This window comes from Rhinatrema bivittatum, chromosome 14 (assembly GCF_901001135.1).
Source record: "Rhinatrema bivittatum chromosome 14, aRhiBiv1.1, whole genome shotgun sequence".
Taxonomy (NCBI): Eukaryota; Metazoa; Chordata; class Amphibia; order Gymnophiona; family Rhinatrematidae; genus Rhinatrema; species Rhinatrema bivittatum.
Genome location: NC_042628.1, coordinates 19,836,613 through 19,848,957, shown reverse-complemented (window position 1 = coordinate 19,848,957; position 12,345 = coordinate 19,836,613). Strand labels below are relative to the sequence as shown.

The window sequence follows — 12,345 nt, the reverse complement described above, 5'->3', positions numbered from 1 at the left end:
AAATTCAGGCTCTCCATACCTGGGAACTTTTGATTTCCAGTCATCCTGAGACTGTTGTGGATTAGTGGGAGTGGGATGCACAAACTTTCCAGCCTGAATCTTCGTCGTCGGGGGGAACAGCTGCTCTACACCTCCTCCTGCATGCTGGCCCTGCAGTAATTCAACACTCGCGGTGCTAGCACTTCCTGTATTTCTCATCTTGTGCGTCTCGAGATAAGAATACAAGTGCTAGCACCGCGAGTGTTGAATTACCGCGGGGCCAGCACTTGAGGAGGAGGAGCTGCTTCTGCTACCGGTGGCGTGGAGCCCACCGGCACGGGCTTTCTGATTCTTTCCACCATCGGCTGCATGGGCCTCCTGCTGCTTCCGCCAGAGGTGGGATCAGGTCCACTGACAAGTAGCATGGACCTCTCCTTGCTCCCGATACTGCCGTGTGCAATTGCACGGTTTGCACACCCGGTTGCGCCGGGCCTAGTGATAAAATATGGCCCACAATTGCTAGTGTATGTTTCATTGGTTAGAAATGTGCCGTATTGCAGGCAGAATCTATTTACCGCTATCTGCTGGGGTAAGTGTCTGTAATGTGTTGGGTTTGTTTTTTTTCTGAGCAAGACAATACTGGCTCTTTTCACATGGGAAAATCATAAGAATGAGCTGTCAGCGTGGAATGACATCAGATCCTTACTTGCTGCAGGGGAAAGCAATGCATGTCAACTCAAGCAAAGTATGAACTCCTAGGGTTCTAATTTTACTTGCTTATGATTTGTCTATGCTTGCAAAGTCGCCTACCCAGGCAATATAAATAGCTACAGAATTCCTCTTTGGTGCAAAATAAAATATCTGCCTTTGCCACAGAAAGGATAGCTTACTTTTTCTCTTAGTAAAGGAATGGGATGCTTTTTTTTTTTTTGTTTTTAAATATTTATTTTATTGTAATGTTCAGATGCAGAATGCACCGTGACATGGACATTATGACGAATTAGAGCAAGGACTTGCAGCATCAAAAATGGTAGCCCCTGAAGGATTCTGAGAGTGCTGCTTACCATTCATGTTTTCAGAAAGGCCTTTTCACCAGAGGATTAAATGCATGGGTCTTGCATAGAAAACATTTTCACAAAAAGATGCCCAGGAGGATTGGAGAAAGTGAGATTTACTTCACACAATGTGAAATAGTTGGTCTTTCACAGCATGCCTCTGAGTTTGGCCTGCAACATGAAGGGGTGAAGGCTTGTGTTGATGGCAACACATTTTTCAAAAGCCATACACACCTACATTTTTGCCCATCTAGGTTTTAGTGGGCTATTTTTACTGCATCTCTTTGAGTGGTAAGAACTTGCATCAGACCAATGAAGTTTAAAAAAAAAAAAAAAAAAAAAAAAAAAAAGTCTGGCACTATAGCTGAATTGTGCCTCTCCGTCTGACTATGTATAGTTTTAGTTGGTACAATTGAACATAGCATGGTCTCCAAAGGACCTTTCCTATCTTGGAAATAATCCAAAAGGAGATTTTCATCCCTATCCCTCATCCCCCTAGGCAAGAAGGCTACCTGTTCAGTGACATAGTTGTTCCCATTTTGGTTTTTGAATTGCGAAAAAATGAAGCGACAGTGATGTGAGACACTTAGCCTGCCTGACAGCTGAAGATGCTGGCTGAACTCTGAAAGCCGTCAGGGACGCAGCTTTCTCCGTAGTGAGCCCTCGCCCTGCTGGCTGAAACAGACAATGAGAGATCTTGTATCCTGTTTACAACAGCTTGGTACCCTGCTACAAGCATGACTTTTTCTGATACTTTTCTTTGCCATCCAAATGGCTGCAGTTATAATATTTACCCTTTCCCCCATTATCGTGTAATTGAATACATGCTGTACAGGAGCACATTTGAGAAATTAAGCTGTCTAGTGTTTGCCTGTGGATTTTTATTTAGTTAGTTATTTATTTGCTTTTATATACAGACATTCGATCGAGATATCGCATCACATATAACTGAACAAATAAGGCAAGATCTGCTTATTTTACATTGTAACATGGTAACTAGTATAAAAGAAAAAGAGAAACAATTATAACGTTATATCATTGCAACTTGGGAATATCAGTTATAGATTACGATCTAAATAGTCTTAGAGGTTAACTGGGGGTGGGGTCCTTGAGGGAAAGCTTTTAAAATGCGGCTAAGGGGGGGTGCTATTAATGTGTGGCTGAGGGGGGAGTGGGGGTGGGAAAGTACGGTTAGCTGCGGGGTGGGCTGTAGGGTGGGTTTCATTGGGTAGGTGACAGCAGATAGGGTTTCGTTTTCAAGGCAGGGATGAGCCCGGTGGGTGGGGCTAAGTATCTGGCGGGAAGGCTTTTCTGAAGAGTTTTTTTATAGACCTGAAATTCCTTTCAGTTAAATGTCTGAATGTATTAAGTTTTTGGCTTTGGGATTTTTAAGGTTTTCAGTAGGCGCTAATTCATACTACTTGGAAACAGATCATGATGGCAAATAAAAACCATGAGGCCCTCATCCTGGCCTGTCCATTATCCTTGTATTTTATAATGCTGATTATTTCATTTATTTATCGATGGTGAGGCAAAAAATTAAAATTGAAGCTAAAAGGGATTTGTATTGTGTAGCTGTTTAGCATTAAGGACATAAGTTGCCATACTGGGTCAGACCAAGGGTCCATCAAGCCCAGCATCTTGTTTCCAACAGTGGCCAATCCAGGCCATAAGAACCTGGCAAGTACCCAAAAACCAAGTCTATTCCATGTTACTGATGCTAGTAATAGCAGTGGCTATTTTCTAAGTCAACTTAATTAATAGCAGGTAATGGACTTCTGCAAGAAGTTATCCAAACCTTTTTTAAAACTAACTGCACTAACCACATCCCCTGGCAACAAATTCCAGAGTTTAATTGTGCTTTGAGTGAGAGAGAATTTTCTCCAATTAGTTTTAAATGTGCTACATGCTAACTTCATGGAGTGCCCCTTAGTCCTTCTAGGGGGTGGAATTTTATACCTTGTGAAGAAATTAACAGCACTTGTTGATGAAAAGATATTGAAGCATTGATATTCAGTATGGGGTGTAAAACCTAGCATAAATGTACATAAGTAGCATTTACTTGTATACATGCTATTTTCTAAACTTCTTTCATGTACACACACATGTTTTAAAAGGGGACGTCTAGGGGATGTTTCAGGGCGGGGCCAACAGTTACGTGCATCAGTTGCTATTTTAAGACAACGCACGTAGATTCACCAAATTAATCATGTAATTATACACCTGTCTTGCTGAAGTGCTGTTAAACATGTTTTTTGTGTACTGTTGTTTGGGTGGGAGTTCTTGGGTGAACTGGGGACAGTTCAGGCTAAAGAACCATGAGGGTCCCAGTGACCTTGAAAAGGGCTGGGCAAACTGGAGTAATTGGTAAAACTATTTATTTCACTTATTGCACACGTTTTAATATATTCCGACTTGCGTATATAAATCCTGATTTACGTGGTTAGGTCCCGCTTTATTTTTGCATGTAAAATATACGCATGCATTTTATTAAAATCGGTAGGAAAAGTGCACATGTTCAATGCATTGAAATACAGTACTCAGAATGTGAAAGCATACATATGCATGTATGTTGCAGGGTAAAGATGTGCATATTTTATAATATGCATGTGATAACACGCAGTTATAAAATATTATGATAAAACTTATGCGCAAGCATATACGCATGCAGTTGTTTGAAAGTTATCATCCCTGTATTTCTTACCCTTCTTGTTAGAAGCTAAATAGATTAATAATTCTTGGATTTGCTCTGACACCAGTGTTGGAAGCACAGGCCCAAATGGTTGACAATGGTGCTTCAGGAAGTAGCTGCTTTGCTTTAAAATGTAATTCCCAAAGGAGTGTAATCTGTATCTCAGACACATATTACATTTAGCATATTTCTGCCTGATTGGAATGCCCAAGGTTGACTAAGGATGGAGGGCATTGTTGTATTTAATTATTTCATGAAGAGCAAAATGGAATTCGTTGGCAGCTTAGAGGTAGCAGCAGAGCAATTAGAATTTTTAAGCTATCACACAAACAAACGGAAATGCAAAATCATTAAAACAAGTGCATTAAAATGTCACAACTGTTGTATTGGCATAAATAACCTAAGGATAGAGTGTTAGACTAGCTAACAATCAAAGAAACATTGTAGCACAATCAAGCATACAAAATAGCCAATTTGTTATACAGCCACATTAGAATAAAGGTGTTTGTGGTGCATTATTGATGAGCTCTGCCTTCTCAGAAATTCCTTGCACTTCAAGCTTCTAATCATGATGACGGACTGTGACGCCACTGATGCTCAGACACCTGAGACTCCTGAGGGCTGTTTTCAGAAGTGAGAAACAGATGGGGAGGAGCCAAGTTGGTGTCAACAGAATTATGAAAAGCTTTGTAGGGCTGCTTCTTTCCATTTTTGCCATCGCCTAGGTTTCTTGTTTTTCTTGAAACCACCACTAGAGCGGAATTTTATCTTTAACAATAAAGGATTTTAAGCAGTGAGATGGTCAATGTAGAAGTAAGGGTCAGCAAACAAGCTGTAGGTGATACCTTACTGTTTGATTCATGGCTCTCTAGGGGCCCACACGATAGCTAATGATTTCTCTCAAGGTTGGGTTGAGGGGGTCTAAAATGATTTCTGGTGCCTGTCAGGCACATGTAGCATATGAAAGTTTGAGAGAGAGAAAGGGCTGTCTCCTCTATACCAGTGGCGTAGCCAGAATTGATTTTTTGGGTGGGCACAAGGTTAACATGGGTGGGCTGTAGGCATGCAGGTCTACTAGTTGTTTTTTTACTGATAAATAATGCCAAATTATGCAGCATAGCATTCACATCTACGCCTAAGTATGAGGTTTACTTAATGATACAAACATAATTCACGGTGATTTGTGGTACTTTAGCCTTCTTATTATTACGATTTTATACACGGCTCCTACCTGTCCATAAATTTTGAGAGAGCGGTTGTGTTGCTTATATTTAAATTGCTAACATCTCAAAATAGAGATATATATTTTTACCTTTGTTGTCTGATCTTTGTATTTTTCTAATCAGTTGGTCCTGGTCTCTTTTTCCCATTTTTTCCCTTATAGCTCATTTCCTAATTCCTTTTCAGTGTCTTTCTTCTATTACTGTCTTCTTCCCTTCCACACACACACACACACACACACACACACACACACACACACGCTTTCTCTCACAGACTCCCTCTCACACACTCAAGCTCTCACTCTCATATGCTCTCCCCCCCCCCAAGCTCACATTCAAGTTCTCACTTTCTCACCCCTCCCCAGGCTTATATTCTTATGCACACACAGACGCACATCCAGGCACCCATTCTCACCCACACACATAAACCCAGACTCCCATTCTCACCCACAAACCCATGCTCCCAGTCTCACCCACACATATTCAAGCTCCCATTCTCATCCATACATATACACATTTAAGGTACTATTCTCACCCACACATACACACATTCAAGCACCCATTCTTATCCACATATTCAAGCTTCCATTCTCACCCACCCACACAAACCCAGGCTCTCATTCTCACCCATATATACACACATTCAAGCTCCCATTCTCACCCACCCACAAACCCAGGCTCCCATTCTCAACCACACATACACACATTCGAGCTCCCATTCACCCACATATTCAAGCTTCCATTCTCACCCACATACACACCCAGGCTCCAGTTTTCACCCACACACACTCCCATTCTCATCCACACATACACATTCAAGCACGTGCACAGCTTCCGCTTTCTCCCCCAGAGCAGGAAGATCAGTTGCCTCTCCTGCTGCCACCGGACTCCTGCTATCTTCGGGCGTCCGAACTTCCTGTCGGGGGGGGGGGGGGAGCGGAAGCGCAGCGCACAACATCCGCTTCCTCCCTCCCCCCCCCCCCAAGCAGGAAGATCGGCGGACCATACGGCCCGACGCCCGAAGATAGCAGGAGGCCGGTGGCAGCAGGAGAGGCAGCTGATCTTCCTGCTTTGGGGGAGAAAGCGGAAGCTGTGCGCGGCGCTTCCGCTCCCCCAAACAGAAAGTTCGGCGGGCCGTTTGGTCCGAAGATAGCAGAACGGGTGGCAGCAGGAGAGGCAGCTGATCTTCCTGCATTGGGGGAGGAAGCGGAAGCTGCCCGCGGCGCTTCCGCTCCCCACCCCCAAACAGGAAGTTCGGCGGGCTGTTTGACCCGAAGATAGCAGGAGAACGGGTGGCAGCAGGAGAGGCAGCTGATCTTCCTGCTTTGGGGGGAGGAAGCGGAAGCTGCGCGCGGCGCTTCGCCCCCCCCCCCCCCCCCCGAACAGGAAGACCGGTTGGCCATACGGCCGCAGCAGCGCTTCCCCATGTGTGCCGTGATGGCGCGCGAGGCGTGGGTTCTCTTGTTCGCTGTCGCGGGGATGGGATCCCGCGACAGCCTTGCAGTTCCGGTGCCAGTTGGGTGGGCCTGGGTCTAAGTTGGGTGGGCACAGGCCCACCCGTGGCTACGCCACTGCTCTATACTACAACTCTGTGGCCACCTGGGTTTGTGTGGAAGCTCCTTCAGCACCTGGAGAGGTGAATGCAAATGAGCTGCTGTTGTGGTTGGTTTCTTTTCTGTGATGGAGGGGTGGACCAAGTTTATTATTTTGTGTGGTCATTTGCTTAGTTTTCACCATAGCAAAGCGTGTGTGTGTGTGTGTGTGTGTTTGCTGCCTATACCAAGGCCCACAAAGGCTTATAGAAAACATACGTAATCAAAATAATACAGCATGATTTACCAACAATGAGTTCATCACATAGTATAATTAAACAAACAAAAGACCAGCAAATAAAACTTGAGTAAAGACAGAATAAAATTAAACCGCAGTACTAGATAAGATCAGCCAAAAGCTTGCTGAAATAAGTTTTTAAAAAATTATTGGACAGTTGATTGTTCGTAGCTCAAGTGGAAGTGCATTCCATAATGCGGGAGTTGCAACTGAAAAGGCAGAATTCCTAGTCAATTTTACAGATGGAACATCCAACAATAAACCCCTGTGAAGAGCATAGAGCTCTAGGAGGGTTGCAAGCTAGCAACATTGTTTCAATCCATGGTATAGTATCGATTGAGAGCAACTTACATGTTAAAACGGCAGCTTTGTATTTGACTCTCGCTTTTACAATGATAGGTGGCTCCACTCTTTCCCCCGCAACATCTGGATGTTGGCTTGAAGCTGCAAAATAATGAACTTCCCTCAGCATTGGTTTTTCTTGGGGTACACTTAAGACTGGTTGAAAGATGTTGAATGCATTGTGGTGTAGCTTGAAGTAGGTCGTATTGTTGTAGGGAGCAGTGGAAAGAAGACATTTTGGAGGGCTGATGAAGGTTTCTCAAACACCTGCTTGTTTCAGCTTCTTCAAGAAATATTGGAATGTGTAAAAACACTAGAATGCCTTTGTGGTCAGGTACCTGCTACTTAAGTCATTGAGTTCACTCAGTATTTGCAGTTTCTGAAGACCGCAACATACAACAGCAATGTTAAGCTGTTAAATTGTACCATGGCTTCTAAGCTTCACTCTTTTTCTGTTATCAGGCTACTGAGGCATGGGAAGACTTCTGTTTATGTAGGGATATGATGCTTTCTAGCATTTTGTTCTTTCGGTTCATACTTGACCCACATTGTCGTTGCTGAGAGTAATCTTATGAATAGCAGGCATCCTCATTAGCAATCTATATTGGCAGTCACTGCAGCCAGTGCAGCAGAATAAGTTCCTATAGCAACAAGGGTGGAATTATGTGCCAGTTTGGTGTTCTGTATTAAATATATTTTTCTCTGGATGCTTTGCTTTTAAAATAGGTACCAAATGTTTTAGTGCAGGGACTTATGGTAAGGCAGCCCGGTGGGAAGACAGCACATTGACGGGAAAAGGGGTTTTGAGTGAAGGTGACATTTGACCTTTTGTAACTTCAAGCAGTGGTTGCCAGCACTGTCCTCCGAGTATGCCCAGCCAGTCTGGTTTCAGGATAGCCACAGTGAATGCACATGAGAGAGATTTGGATGCTGTCAAGTATCTCTACTGCTGCTCAAAGCCATTAGTGGGCTGAAGGAAAAGGTTAATATAATCAGCGGTATCAACATGTTCAGTGTTCTTTGCAATAAAACAACCAAGTTAAGCATAAATGAACAGTGACATAAGTCTGCTTGTAAAAACGCTACCATGTTATTGTATCGCTAATGGTTTTTCTTTTATCATGATTAATCAGAGTATCCCAAAAAAAAAAAAGAAGTAAATAGAGCGTGATGGCACACGGGGAGAGAGAGAGAGAGACCTCCAAGGCCCTTCTCCCCACCTTCCTAGTGTTGTAATGCATAAGAATTTCTCCCCCACCCCCTTCCTAATGTAATGCTGAAGGTCCCACTTGGTCTTGGGCTTCACCTTCATTTCCATGTCATTGAGGACCCTCTGTGCTCATCCTCTCTTTTCTTTCCACATGTCCCCTTACCCTTTCCGCAAAGGGAATCCAGACTATGGAGATGCTGTAGTTTCTAAGCAAGGAAGTCTGAATGACATTTGTTTTTGGTTTTCTTTTTGTTTGTTTTTTGTATCTTTTCCCATCCGAAATCACAGAGCAGCAAAGTGCTTGTTTTTGTTTCTGCATTGTATGATGCAAGCTAAAATGCAGAAGTGAAACAAAAACACCCTGAAAAGAATAGTAAACGAAAACCAAAATTTGTTTTTTTTTTTCCCCATGCACATCTTTAGGCCAGAGCCCGCCCTCCCTTGTGCTAGAACTTTCCACTGAAAAGTACTTCCTAATGTGCAGGCAACATAGCTGGAAATTTTCAAGCCTTATTTATTCTTTATCAGTGGTAAACATTCTGGCATCAAAATACCATTATTGATGTGCAAATGAGGAAAAAGAACTGATCACTAAGGATGGTTCTGCAATGTTTGAAACTTAATAAAAAAAAAAACAAAACAGCACAATTAATAACCTAAACAAACCTAGTATGGAACACAGAGAGAGGACTTGTGTTATAGAGTAACGCAGTTAGTGGGGGATAAGGATCTCCTCTTGCCTTTGTCTCTTGTGTCACTGTAGCCTGCACTCAGTATCCAGCCATCTCCCATCTTTGCTTATACCCCTGCCCCCTCCCCCCCCCTACATCCGACCCCCCCCAAGCATGCTCTGTTTAGGGCCGTTTGACACCTCTGCTGCAGGTGATTCCAAGCATCCACCATCCTCTCTGTAAAGAATGCATTTCTCATGTTTCTGTTCAGTCTCCCTCCTTCATTCCATGACTCTCCCCTGCCCGTCGCCTTCATTTCCAAAGGGAAATGCCACTACTTGGTATATGAATGTTTGTTTGTATTCTCTCTTGATTCTAGAGTGCACATTTTGAGTTTGCATGTACTGTGACAGGAATGATCCTCACCCTTTAAGCCAGGATATGCTGGATATGCTCTCGGATTCTCTCTCTCTCTCTTCGTTCAGGATTTTACTTGCTGGGGTATAATCCAGTGTTCTGGTACGGTGGTGTTGACTATTGTACTGATTTAACCAGGATCTTCATTTATTTACGCTTTTTTCCTGCAGGATGGATATTTCTCTCACAGGCCTAAAGAGAAAATGCGGACAGACAGCAACAACGAAAACTCTGTGCCGAAAGACTTTGAGAACGTTGACAACAGCAACTTTGCTCCAAGGACTCGGAGGCAAAAACACCAGCCAGGGCTGGTGAAGAAGCCTCTTGGCACGCAGAAAGAACATTTAAAGAGGAAGCTGGAGCAGGAGCAAAAAGCGAAGGAAACGCCCCCATTGGGGAAGAGCTCAAACGAAGCGTTGCACCCCAGCAGCCGGGCTGCCAGGAATAGCAGCAGCAGCCACAGGTCCTCCAGGCAGCGCCATGACAAAAAGAGCGGGATCAGCTCCCCCGAGATCAAGTACGACCCGCCTCCGAAATGTGAGATATCTGGGAAAGAGGCCATCTCTGCGCTGTCCCGGGCCAAGACGCAACAGTGTCGCCAGGAGATTGCCGAGGTTTACTGCCAGCACAAGCAGGGAAAGCTGATGCCGGAGAAGGTGGCGCGGTTCTGTCCCCTAGAGGGTGAGTGAGCAAGCGCTGAGCTAATATTTGATGAAATGCATTAATTATGGGGCACCGTGGTGACCCAAATTTCTTGTGTTTAAGGGAGATCCGGTTACACAGACTTTGTGCAATGGCCTGTATGGGTGTATATTATAGTGGCAGGTAAATTTTTAAACTAATTTGACAACCAATTTGATGCATCGTTTTAATCGTTAAATCTAGTACGGTCATATTTCAGACACACAGGGGGCCTGTACACCGAACATTACTGTTCATGCTAAGCCAGTTCCCCCAACACGTTAGCAGGTGCTTGCTAAAATTCTCCTGCCCACATTTAAATGAGGAAGTATTATATGCAAGTTAGACTTTAGTGGGCCTGGGTGAAATAGCATGGAACACTATTCTGAACACACTGTTTTATGCATGTCTGCCAAGGCCTAAAATGTTAATACCTGGCTTGGATCAGGTATTAAATTGTTAGAGGTGAATTTTAAAAGCCCTGTGCGCACCAAAACTGGAAAATACATGCACTAGTCGAGCCGGCACGTGCCAAGTGGATTTTAAAGCTGTGCCTTAGCCGAGTCCCTGAAAATTAAACTAAAAAAACAAAAACGTACCTGATCCATTGGGTTATCTGTTGAAGGCTGGGTCCCGATTCCGGGGCCTAGGCCCAGACCCAACATGGAGGATGGGTCCCGATGCTGGAGCCTTGGCCAGGAGGCCAGGTCGCAACACCTGGGCCTTGGAGACCAGGCCTGGGAGCCTCTTTTTTTTTTTTTTTTTTCCTTCAGCCTGCAGCACAACGACAGCATCCACTGTGGTCACGCCGGAGTTAATTAACTCCGGCGTGACCACAGCAGACAGCACTGTTTAGCTTGCAAGCACTGAAGAAAGAAGAGGACGCCTGAAGAGGAGCTCCCAGGGCTAGACTCTGAGGCCCAGGCATCAGGGCCGGGGTCTAGGCCTAGACCCCCGGCGTCAGGTTATGGTGTCAGGCCTGAGTTTGGGCCTAGGCCTTAGGGCCGGGCCAGGTTGTGACAAGAGGCCCCCAGCGTCTGGACCTGGCATTCGTTCCAGGTCATGGGCCAAGGCTCCAGCATCAGGCCTGGGTCTGCACTGGCTGAGGCCGAAGCTTCAGCCTACGCATGCCTGAGGCTTTGGGCCTAGTTCATGACAGCAGGTCTCCACCAGACCGGATAAGTGGGGGGGGGAGGGGCCACTGGGGATCCTGGCCCCGGCATTTTTCCGGGAGGGCTTTTTTTTTTTTTTTTACATTTTAATTTTTTTTAATTAATTTGCTAGATTCATTTTTTTTTTTTCACACTAATGAAACAAAGCAAGCAATCCATGAACTGAAATTCATGGGGGGGGGGGGGGGGGGGGGGAAACCTCCCAAAAACCAACTGACAAATGAAAAAGATTTTTTTCTTCCCTGCACATCCCTAATGCGTATGGTGTCCTTGCAAGCGCCGGGTTCCCTTCTGCATAAATTTACTTCTTCTATGGACGGCGTGTAACTTTTTTAAAACAAAAAAATTTAGGCACGTCAATGGGGTTTTAAGGGTCGGGGTAAACGGGGGGAGAGGGGGGGGGGAGGGAAGCTATTAAGTTAGTGGGAATTGCAAATCCTCTCCCTAAACTGGGTGAATTGGGAAAATGGCAAATAGCATCGGCGTGCACCCCTTGTAAAATTCACCCACTTATGCGGTAGACGCAGGATTTGTGCGCATATGCGCGCGTCCATTTAGAATGGCGTGCGCACGTACGTGCGTCCAGGCTTTTTTTTTTTTTTTTTTAGAATGTGCGCGTATGTTATAAAATGGACGCGTCTCTGGGCACAGGCTGGATGAATGTGCTCGCGTGTGCGCCCGCACATCTGTTTAAAAGTTATTGTCTTAATGTGCCTTGTGCCTCTCAAACTCCCCTGTGCTAAGAAGCTCAAAGTAAATGGACTGGTTACATGAGGGATCTCGTCTCCCTTAAGCCCCGCATTAGGGTTGGATCTTCCCAACACGGGCACACCTTCATTCCCCCCCCCCCAAGACTGCTCTGACCTGCTAGATGCTGCCCTGACCCCATCTCCTTCCCTGAGACAGCCCTCCTCCCAGTGCTCAGGCATCCAACCCTTCTCCTATCTCTCTGGACTGTTTTCTTAGGGGGTTTTTTTTTTTCCCATTTGATTTATCATGCTTCTGTCACTTGATATCAACACCACTTAAAATAAAAGTACAGCGTAAAAATAAAATAGAGTAGTTGGTATAGATCA

At 44.7% G+C, this 12,345-nt stretch overlaps 1 protein-coding gene across 1 annotated transcript in view; it reads left to right on the top strand.

The window, feature by feature from the left end:
• The window catches only part of XYLT1 (xylosyltransferase 1), a 325,567-nt gene that overhangs the window by 155,714 nt on the left and 157,508 nt on the right, over positions 1-12,345 (top strand). Inside the window, exon 3 of the mRNA XM_029577070.1 lies at positions 9,587-10,097. Coding sequence (XP_029432930.1) covers positions 9,587-10,097 — 511 coding nt within the window. The remainder of the gene's footprint in view (positions 1-9,586; positions 10,098-12,345) is intronic.